The sequence below is a fragment of the Balaenoptera borealis genome, assembly GCF_965194805.1.
Source record: "Balaenoptera borealis genome assembly, chromosome: 20".
NCBI classification, from domain to species: domain Eukaryota; kingdom Metazoa; phylum Chordata; class Mammalia; order Artiodactyla; family Balaenopteridae; genus Balaenoptera; species Balaenoptera borealis.
Genome location: NC_138879.1, coordinates 56,758,057 through 56,769,374, shown reverse-complemented (window position 1 = coordinate 56,769,374; position 11,318 = coordinate 56,758,057). Strand labels below are relative to the sequence as shown.

The 11,318-nt window shown below is 56.4% G+C and overlaps 1 protein-coding gene across 5 annotated transcripts in view; it reads right to left on the bottom strand.

The window, feature by feature from the left end:
- ARHGAP44 (Rho GTPase activating protein 44) overlaps window positions 1–11,318 on the bottom strand; it is a 191,697-nt gene that overhangs the window by 38,415 nt on the left and 141,964 nt on the right. For 4 of the 5 annotated variants that reach the window (XM_082373281.1, XM_082373283.1, XM_082373280.1 and 1 more), the window contains 2 exons: window positions 9,751–9,896; window positions 6,030–6,410 (listed from right to left, as the gene is read on the bottom strand). In XM_082373281.1, coding sequence (XP_082229407.1) covers window positions 6,030–6,410; window positions 9,751–9,896 — 527 coding nt within the window. Of the gene's footprint in view, window positions 1–2,211; window positions 2,261–6,029; window positions 6,411–9,750; window positions 9,897–11,318 lie in introns of all 5 variants that reach the window. The other variant, XM_082373284.1, reaches the window with a different exon arrangement.

Here is an 11,318-nt window from a genome sequence, read left to right as displayed (position 1 = left end):
CTGGAAGGCGGCAGAGAGAGGCGCTGAGGGAGCTGCCCGCCCCCGAGGCGCGGCTGGCAGGCAGGACGGCGCGAGGAGCAGGCAGGGGTTCGGTCACAGAAGGGCCAGCGCGTCTGGGGGCCACCGTGGCATCCACCACATTGCAAGGTCAGGGCAGGGCCAGCCTGCTTTGCCTGTGGACCCAGACGTCCAGATCCAGCCCGTGGGCCAGCTTGCCAAGCCGGGCCACGTGACACTTACACCCTTGAGCTTGACTCCATAAAAAAAGGATGTTCTGGCTGGGTCTCGGTGACACCTTCTGGGGAATTTCAGGGCTGCCTGTAGTTCCCTAAAGTCTGCGGGGCTAGGGTTACAGGCTGGGGAGACAGCCTTCCCCCAAGTGCGTGAATGAATGCGGGGGGACCTCGCTCAAGACCACGATTGGTACCCTTGGGGTGGCTGGTGGAGGCAGGGCGGGGTCCCCCTCAGGACCCCAGAAGTAAGGGAAGCAAACTGCTCCCTGACTGTGGGCACCCCGCCACCCGGCACTAGGGAAACCACTCACCTCCAGTTACACCCCTACTGGGGGCACTGAAGGGTCACTTCCTGGGAGACGCTCAGGAGGAAGGTCCCTGAGGCAACAGGCTCGGCGTCTGTCCAGACCTCAGCTGGCAACTCAGTGCAGCCCAGGCCGCGGGGCCTGGAGGGACGGCTGCCCCCAGGCGGGCGCCGGACAGCTGCTCCCTGACTCCTCGGGGGCCGCAGGGGGCTAAGGGGACCCTGGCATCCTTTGCTCAGGCCTGTTACTCCCTCCCGGGCCTGCTCAGCCTCTGGCCTCCACACAGCCTCTCCGTCCCCAGGCAGCGTGCTGTCCCCGGACCGAGGACATGCAGCTGGACGGGGAGCAGCCCTGGGCCAGACGGGGTGGGGCACCCCGTGTTTCTGTAAAGCAAACATTCCGCCCAAGGAGGACCACCACAAGTGGACAGACAGACGTTCAGACACTGTCCTCAAAGACACACAAACATGGAAGCTCTGGGACAAAGGTCCTTCTCTCTCCACCCACCCCCGAAACGGTCCCCCTGCCTGACCGAGCAGAGCCTAGGGGTCTGCCGGTGCCTCACCGCCGGCCTAGACTGTGAGGGGCAGCACAAGCCCTCAGGCTTGGATTTTGGATTCAAAGTTCCGTCCCTGTCGCCAGGGCAGGGGAGCGTAACCCCGGGCGGTTTCCTACCCTGCTTGGGCCTCAGCAGTCGCTGGGGGGATACAGGCGGGAAGGTGCCTGCAGGTGAAGCAGGTGAAGGACGTGCAGCCCCGAGGTGAGCTGCCCAGCTGCCATCCTGGCCGCTCCCTTGGACACTTGAGCCAGAAGGCGACTCAGGTAGCCTAAGCTTGGGGCGGGGAGAAGGCCCACTGGCTGCCGGGAAAGGGAGGCCTGTCTCTGTGTCAGAGGCCCCAGAAGGGCCTGTCCTGGGGCCCGTGTGGGCGCCGGACGCCCTGGAGCTGTGTCTGTCAGGGGTCTGCTGCCCGCAGCTCAGCAGCTTCCCTGGGGGGGACCCTCCCCTGCTTTGCTCTGGCTGCCCCTTTCTGAGTGAGGCCAAGACACTTGCTTCCTCCGGCTTCCTTCCTGTTCTTGCCTTCGTTTTCCTTTTGAGCATCTACTTACAGGAGGAGGAGACCAGGCAGAAACTGGTACAAAGGCTCTCAGAGTATTTCACTGAGTTGGACAGAAAGGCCCTGGCTGGCTCTATACACTGGGGACACACTGAGCTCAGGAGAAATTCTAGAACGAACACTACGGACACTCCCGGATTTGCCAACCGTCCTAGCCGGAGCTCAGGCTCCAGGCCCCGCGCTGGGGGATGCGGCCATGGCAGCGGGCGGGTCCTCTCCCCGGGGCTCTTCCCTGAACCAGGGGTGCACATGCATCTCCCCGACACCGGGCACCTGTCTGTAGCAGGTCAGCCAGTGACACAAGGACACACGGGATGAGGGACAGGGCTGTCACCCTCTCAATCTAAAGCAAAATGGGCGGGGGGAGCAGCTGGGATTAGGTGACTCTGGCCAGAGAAGGGGAGGGAGGCCTGTTTCTCCCCCATCTCCTCCTCAGCAAAGAAAGGAGGCGGCCAGTGAGCCCCAAGGCCGCGGAGACTGCCGTGCAGGTCGGGGCGCATGCAGAGCGCGGGGCCGCGGCCCGGCTGCGAGCGGAGGGGCGAGGCCGGGGCCGCTTACCCTGGAATCCCCCTCACGTGTCCACAACTGCGTCCCCCGCGTCACACAGCTGCGAGGACACAGCGACAGGATTCAGAGAAAGGAATAAATACGATGAGACGAATGCAACACGGACCACGCCCAGCATCACGGTCAGACGGACCACAATAAACCATCACCGACCACGGCGCTCAGACCCCCGCCCGCCCTGCGGGACGACGGGCCGGGCTGCCGCCGCCGGAGGACATCGGGACAGGACAGACGGGGCACGAGATGACTGCTAAAGGACAGCAGCTCTGAGCCAGGCAGGAGGGAAGGGGGCCGTCACACCTCCCCAGGCCCCCCCGCCCCAGGGCAGCGGCCTGGGCCCCTCCCATCCATCAAGGGCTCCTCTAGAGCCACCAGCGGGAAGTGGTGCTCACTGGTGAGAACTTTTCCTTAGCTTTTTATAAGCCTCACGGTGGGTGGCGCAGCTGGACCTGCACCGCTCGTCACAGCAAACATAAAGCAGCCGCGTCACCGGACGGCCGCTCCGCGCAGTGTACCTCTGCCCCACCGCGCATGCGCGCCGGGCAGCCCCCCCAACCCCGGCGCAGCGAGGCACTAGGCCCGCAGGCTCACCTCCACCTGACGGAGGGGAAACGGCGCGCCTGGAGAGGGACGCGGCGGTCACAGCGCGACCCGTTACAAGTCCCAGCGCACCCCGGGCCCAGGGCCAGACTGCTCTCTCAAGTGTGTGTGTGTGTATGTGTGCGTATGTGGTGTGTATGTGGTGTATGTGGTGTGTGTGTATATGGTGTATGTAGGGTGTGTGGTGTGTATGTGGTGTGTGTATGTGGTGTGTATGTGATGTATGTGGTGTGTATGTGGTGTGTGTGTGTATATGGTGTATGTGGGGGGGGTGTGTGGTATGCATGTGTGTGTGGTGTGTGTATGTGGGGTGTGTGTGTGTGTATGTGGTGTGTATGTGGTGTATGTGGTGTGTATGTGATGTGTGTATGTGGTGTATGTGGTGTGTATGTGATGTGTGTATGTGGTGTGTGTGTATATGGTGTATGTGGGGTGTGTGTGTGGTGTGTGTGTGGTGTGTATGTGGTGTATGTGGTGTGTATGTGATGTGTGTATGTGGTGTGTGTGTATATGGTGTATGTGGGGTGTGTGTGGTGTGTATGTGGTGTGTGTGTATATGGTGTATGTGGGGTGTGTGTGGTGTGTATGTGGTGTATGTGGTGTGTATGTGATGTGTGTGTATATGGTGTATGTGGGGTGTGTGTGGTGTGTGTGTGGGGTGCATGTGTGTATGTGGTGTGTGTGTGTGGTGTATGTGGTGTGTATGTGGTGTATGTGATGTGTGTATGTGGTGTGTGTGTATATGGTGTATGTGGGGTGTGTGTGGTGTGTGTGGGTATATGTGTGTATGTGGTGTGTGTGTGGTGTGCATGTGTGTGTGTGGTGTATGTGGTGTGTATGTGGTGTATGTGGTGTATGTGGTGTGTATGTGATGTGTGTATGTGGTGTGTGTGTATATGGTGTATGTGGGGTGTGTGTGGTGTGTGTGGGGGGTGCATGTGTGTGTGTGGTGTGTGTGTGGTGTGCATGTGTGTGTGTGGTGTATGTGGTGTGTATGTGGTGTGTATGTGATGTGTGTATGTGGGGTGTGTGTATATGGTGTATGTGGGGTGTGTGTGGTGTGTGTGTGGTGTGCATGTGTGTGTGTGGTGTATGTGGTGTGTATGTGATGTGTGTATGTGGTGTGTGTGTATATGGTGTATGTGTGGTGTATGTGGTGTGTATGTGATGTGTGTATGTGGTGTGTGTGTATATGGTGTATGTGGGGTGTATGTGGTGTGTATGTGATGTGTGTATGTGGTGTGTGTGTATATGGTGTATGTGTGGTGTATGTGGTGTGTATGTGATGTGTGTATGTGGTGTGTGTGTATATGGTGTATGTGGGGTGTGTGTGGTGTGTGTGGGGGGTGCATGTGTGTGTGTGGTGTATGTGGTGTGTATGTGATGTGTGTATGTGGTGTGTGTGTGTATATGGTGTATGTGGGGTGTGTGTGTGGTGTGTGTGTGGTATGCATGTGTGTGTGTGTGTGTATGTGGGGGGTGTGTATGTGTATGTGTGCGTATGTGGTGTGTATGTGGTGTATGTGGTGTGTATGTGATGTGTGTATGTGGTGTGTGTGTGTATATGGTGTATGTGGGGTGTGTGTGTGGTGTGTGTATGTGGGGGGTGTGTATGTGTATGTGTGCGTATGTGGTGTGTGTGTGGTGTATGTGGTGTGTATGTGATGTGTGTATGTGGTGTGTGTGTATATGGTGTATGTGTGGTGTATGTGGTGTGTATGTGATGTGTGTATGTGGTGTGTGTGTATATGGTGTATGTGTGGTGTATGTGGTGTGTATGTGATGTGTGTATGTGGTGTGTGTGGTGTGTATGTGATGTGTGTATGTGGGGTGTGTGTGTATATGGTGTATGTGGGGTGTGTGTGTGGTGTGTGTGTGGTATGCATGTGTGTGTGGTGTGTGTATGTGGGGGGTGTGTATGTGTATGTGTGCGTATGTGGTGTGTATGTGGTGTATGTGGTGTGTATGTGATGTGTGTATGTGGTGTGTGTGTATATGGTGTATGTGGGGTGTGTGTGGTGTGTGTGGGGGGTGCATGTGTGTGTGTGGTGTATGTGGTGTGTATGTGATGTGTGTATGTGGTGTGTGTGTATATGGTGTATGTGGGGTGTGTGTGTGGTGTGTGTGTGGTATGCATGTGTGTGTGGTGTGTGTATGTGGGGGGTGTGTATGTGTATGTGTGCGTATGTGGTGTGTATGTGGTGTATGTGGTGTGTATGTGATGTGTGTATGTGGTGTGTGTGTATATGGTGTATGTGGGGGGGGTGTGGTGTGTGGGGGGGGTGCATGTGTGTGTGTGGTGTATGTGGTGTGTATGTGATGTGTGTATGTGGTGTGTGTGTGTATATGGTGTATGTGGGGTGTGTGTGTGGTGTGTGTGTGGTATGCATGTGTGTGTGGTGTGTGTATGTGGGGGGTGTGTATGTGTATGTGTGCGTATGTGGTGTGTATGTGGTGTATGTGGTGTGTATGTGATGTGTGTATGTGGTGTGTGTGTATATGGTGTATGTGGGGTGTGTGTGGTGTGTATGGGGGGTGCATGTGTGTGTGTGGTGTATGTGGTGTGTATGTGATGTGTGTATGTGGTGTGTGTGTGTATATGGTGTATGTGGGGTGTGTGTGTGGTGTGTGTGGTGTACGTGTGCGTGTGGTGTATGTGGTGTATGTGGTGTGTATGTGGTGTGTGTGTGTGTGTTATGCTTACACACTTTCCTGGAGGAAAATAGCTCGTCTTTGACTTTAAATTTAAAGCAAAACTAAATTCCGTCCTCCTCGTGGGCTTCTCCGACCAGGAGGCCCGCATCTTTTCTGAAACTGACCCCTTTCTAAATACGTGTTGCTAGAAAAGCAGCTTTCTAACAAGGCTTCTTTAGCGCAGAGGGAACACACAGCCTCTGCTCCGCCGGCACAGTCCAGCCCCTCCCGCAGCGGCCCCTCCAAGGCCGCAGGGCGCTCAGCCCCCAGATGGAGAGCAGGATCGGCACCCCGGGCTGGCGGGTGTCCAGCTGGGAGCAATCCCCCAGGGAGCCCCTCCCCGCAGGACACCTGGCCACCAGGGCTCTCCACGGGCTCACGGGGGCGTCTAAGGAGACCAGCCCGGATGCCACGCGCCTGGCGCAGCAGGGTCCCTGCCCCGCACAGTCCCCAGAGGTCGCTCTGCGCGGCCGCCGCACTAAAGCTCACGGAGACGCTGCACGCACGGCGGTTACCTGTGGACATGCTCTCCCCGGGGGACACGCCGTCCAGCGCGGGGTGCTCAGCGGACTGCGGGCTGGAGGCTGCGAGGCCGACGGCGGGCGGCTCAGGCGGCGGCAGGGTGGGCCTCTGCCGGGGCTTCGGGGTGGGCCGCGACTTGCTGAGAGCACCCACGAAGCCGGAGGGGGAGGCCAGCGGGGGCGCCGCGGCCGCCGGAGAGAGCTGGCCCGAGGCCAGGGAGTACCCCGGGGGGCAGCTCAGTCCGTAGGGTGACGGGGTGCTGGGGGGCGTGGGGGACAGGCTGAGCGGGGACGGCTGGCCGGCGGGCGGCTCAGGCAGGGGCCCCGGCTGGCCAAAGGGGACCTTGGGCGGAATGGGTGCCAGCTTCTTGGAAACTGAAAGAGGAAGCAGAGGACACGGGGTTCAGTGACACCCATCATCCCTGTGGCTGCCAGCAAGCCCCCCCTCGCCCCCCACCTCCAGCTCCTGCCACGCGGAGAGCAGCCAACACCGTTTCTTAAAATTCACCTAGAACTGCATATCTGCCCATCTGTTCACTAATTTCTCCTCCTCTCCTCTAGATTCCTGCTATGATCAGCACACACATCCCCAGCCAAGCGGGAGAACACATTTCCCATACCCAGGCCGTGGCTGAGTTCCCAGGGTCCTCACATCACTTCAAAGTGGTGCACCTATCAGGGGGGCTCCGAGGAGGGAGGAGTCTGGGATGCAGCATCCAGGACGGGACGACTAGAGATCGGTTTGCGGCAGTGGACCCTGGACAGAGCAACTGTCCTCGGGGCAGGAAGCTCTGACTTTTGGCTGAACCTGCCCAATGGCTCCAGGATTCCGTAACAGTGACCTATGACCAAGTCCTCTGGCCACGGAGGCCCAGAGCCTCCATCACGCTGCCTGTCTTTCCCTGTGCTTCCCCTCGGTCCTGTGGGCTTGCCTCAGGGGTGTTTTCCCTTCAAGAACCCTGGGTGTAGACGTGTACGAACCTGCACTGTTTGTTCTAAGTGCATCACTGCCCCAACCCCTCTGCACTGCCTTCATTCCCCTCTTTTTATTTACTTAGTCATGCTAAAGGATGACAAACACGTTATGCCTTTAAATGGAAAGAAACTGGCAAGGACGACAAATTCTAATATTTAGAAGATCCCTTGGTGGACAAATGTCCCTTGGTGGACAAATGATCCCTTCATTCCCCTCTTTTTATTTACTTAGTCATGCTAAAGGATGACAAACACATTATGCCTTTAAATGGAAAGGAACTGGCAAGGATGACAAATTCTAATATTTAGAAGATCCTTTGGCGGACAAATGTCTCGAGAAAGCGATCACTAATCTATCAGATTGAGGGCTGGCTGTGGGTAGCACTTACTCTCGAGGAAACTGTCTTTTTAAGCCCTCAAGAAGGCATCGTTCTTCCCCCTACTCCCCAGCGCCCCCGACGGAACAGAATCTATTCCAACGATGCCGCGTGTACCTCCCTGGCTCCTTGGTGCGCGGTGTGGACAAGTAAGGGTCCCACTCTCCTGAGTCCCATCTACTTGAGTTCAAATTCCTATCCCGTCTCACCTGCTGCAAGCTGGGGGATTTAATTTAAACCTCTTGTATGGGGCTTCCCTGGTGGCGCAGTTGTTGAGAATCTGTTTGCCAATGCAGGGGACACAGGCTCGAGCCCTGGTCCGGGAGGATCCCACATGCCGTGGGGCAACTCAGCCCACGCGCCACAACTACTGAGCCTGTGCTCTAGAGCCCGCAAGCCACAACTACTGAGTCCGCATGCCACAACTACTGAAGCCTGCGCGCCTAGAGCCTGTGCTCTGCAACAAGAGAAGCCACCGCAATGAGAAGCCCACGCACTGCAACGAAGAGTAGCCCCCGCTCGCTGCAACTAGAGAAAAGCCCGTGCGCAGCAACGAAGACCCAACACAGCCTAAATAAATAAATAAATAAAATAAACCTCTTACGTGCACTTGAAAGAATCACATTTTCTCCACAGTACTGTAATAATTACATGGGATCATGTATGTCAAGCACCACACAGTCATGACTTAAAACCACTTTTCAGCCCTACTGGCTGATGCAGGCATTACGTGCTTCTCATCCAGTGGAGACTCTAGGGGTCAGTGCTTGAACACGTCTTCCCCCGAGGGAGCCGGAAGACGGAGGATGCAGTGACATCGCCGTGATGTCTGTGGTGACATTTACCACCCCAGGTAGGGACAGGCCTAGGTCATGATGTAAGGCTGTAGGCACATCGTCAAAAGACTGAGGGGGTACAAAACAAAACTCAGTGTGCCATTTGTGGGCAATGGTGTGCCTTTCAAATGATGGTGCTGAGCTGCTGAATTGTCACCTGGGAAACCCCTGCCTGGGTCCAATGGGCTGTGAAGAACGAGAGGGCCAATGTCCCACTGGCTGTGGGAAGCCGCGTGGCCTGGAACAGGAGCCCCGACCCCACTGGACAGAAGAACAGCTTAGCCATCACCCTGCCCTGCGCAGCTGGGGGAGGGTGAAAAGCCGTGTAAACTAAGACAGCCAGAGAATTCTATCAGGACCGCAAGGGAAACGTGTTATTGCTGGATAAAGCCCTGGCATGCTCAGATCCCTCCACTGCCACTTTGGCCAACCTCCTGTGTTGCAAGGTGCCCTCACATGACCCTCGGTGTCCTGAGCTCACCACAGGTGGTCCAGCGGCAACACCCTTGTACTGCGGTTCCACGTTCACCCGTCTGCAGAGGCCACGTCTGCTGCTCTGTTAGAGCCTCGGGGCTCTCTACATATAGCAGAGGCTCAACAAACATTTGTAGGGCGTATAAGGGATGAATGGGGATGAGCAGGATGGAAGGGCTGGGTGAGGGCAGGCTCGGATGATGGGCTCACACAGCAGCCCGCAGCCAGGATGGCTGGGAGGGGCCCTGTGTGAGGATAAGGAGAACCAGCCCGGTCCCACGTCCCGGAGCTAAAGGCACACCTAGAAGCCGGACAGGCCTGCACTGAGAACAAATTAGACAGTGTGCTATTTTAAGCACCTTACAGACTTCGTGATGACAGAAGGTGAAAAAAAAGGTGGTTCTGATTAATACACGTTCCATGCAGCCCCCATTTATGAAATATCACCATGGAGCATGTCTCCATGTTTTGGGGAATCATTTCAGGGAGAATAACGGAGGCTTCTGTAGTGGGTTTCAGTGGCAGAAATCTGGGGTGGGCAGCTCATGGGCCAGTGGACAGATGCTCAGGCCTCCACTAAAGAAACATCAAAGGGCAGGCCTCCTGCAGGACAGTCTCAATTCCACCTCTGTGTCCCCTTCTACAAATAACCCAGGGGTAGGCAGCTGGGCTGGACCCCAGCTGGGGCAGGGGGCTCCTGGGGAAGACTCCACACTGCATTTTAAATGGTGGTGGGAAGCCTGGCAGAGTCGATGAAGACACGTGTCATCCTGGGCGATGATTCTGCACAAAGGTCCTGGTGGACGGGAAGCGGTGCCCCGTGTCTGCCCCCGCCACACCCCCGAGCCCACTGTTCAAATGAATAAACCGAGGAATAACGATGCAATGATCCCTCTTGGGGTTGGCTAACTTCCCAAAGCTCTCACGCGCAGTAATTTTTCATGAAATCAGTTTCTAAATCTCCGTGCGAATGGAGGGAAATGTTTCCAGACGGTGTGACAGCTCTCTGGCTTGAGACCCCCAAGCCCCACGAGCCCGGCGGCAGTGACATACCTTTCCGGAGGGTGTGAGGACTCTGGTCTGCGGGCAGCTGGCTGGGGCTGACGCCTGGCTGCATCCCTGCACTGGGCGTCCCCTGGCTGGAACCTGGACTTCCTTTCTGCCCAGATCCTGGAGAAAGTTCCTTGCTTTTAGAAGTGCTGAAACACAAGCACACAGGACAAAAGAAAGCCCCTGAACTCATGTAACTTCAACATCAGCACTGTGAACTGAATACATGTTCCTCTAGGCAGGTATGGTCCTCTCAGCCCTTCTGAAAGCCTTCAAAGATGCCCACAGAGGTGACCGACCTCTCTTGGGGCTCTGAGGGCCTGGGTTCCACCCTCATCCCCGTGTGGCACCCGTGGCCAGCTCCCTCTCCTGGCCTCTGCCCTCTCTCCAGCAGGAGACCATCCCAGCAAATCTCCTATTTGTCCATTTCCTCTGCCAGCCATCAGCCGCTGCTTCCTGCTGAACTCCCTCTCCCCTCCCACATCCCTCAAAAGAAACTGAAGCCCATGAGTCCACGGCCAGAGCTGGCGACCCCTCGTCCTCTCCAGTGGAGCCATCAGCAACCACGCCATCCAGGGTCACTACCTTCCCCACCAACTCTGTCACTTCTCCATTTCTCAGGGAAAATACCTTCTACTCATTAAAAAAAAAAAAGAACCCTGCAATCCCTTCACTTAGGGGTGTGTGTGTGTGTGTGTGTGTGTGTGTGCGCGCGCGCGCACACGCGTACATGCAAAGACTGGGTTGAGAGGTTTGGCTTCCCGGAGTCTCCAAAATTTTTCCAGCGGTGGCCATGGAGGAATACCACACACCCTAACAGAAAGCACAGTGCCTCTGAGTGAAGGAGCTTTCCTGCTTCTCTGAACTGCTGCTTTAGGACAGACAGAAACAAACGGCAAAGCAGTCTCCTTGTGCAATCCCCACTCCTAGAATCTCCTCTGACCACGTCCCTTTCAAGGAAGGGCCAGGGATGGCCTCCTTCCCCTGCGCCCCTGGGTATGAACAACCACACGCCGTGACGTGTGCCTTGACGGCTTAGATTGTATTTTTCATCTTTGGAGCGACAAGGGCTGCCCTGCACGAAAGTTCATGGAACTAGCGCTGGAATGAGCGTGCTCCCCGTCTTTTTTCTTCCTCTGCAAGAACGAGATGCAGTCACACCACAGGCTGCAAAGGTCACCCAGGCCCAGCATGACCACGGCACCTCCATTCTTTACCTGATTTGCACCCATTTTAGCAGTAAAATGGTCCCTATGTGTCTAAAGGTAGAGGAGAGGAAGGGAGAAACACTGAAATTCTAAATTGCACAACAGGGAAAAGCTGTAATAGCGTAGGAGGGGGACACAGTGGCTGGGACTCAGCGTCCTCGCCTGGCCGTAGCAAGCTGCCACCTTTTACACGTGTGCCCGGGATGCTGGTCTGGGAAAGCCTGGGCGCCATCTGATGGTCTGTGAATGACTTACCTGCTGCAGAAGCCAAACCAGGATGCTTAGAAAAGGGGGGAAATGACCAATTCCAAGAGGCTTTGAGTGGATGCAGCAAACCCAGACCACCCCCTCCCAGTGTGCACC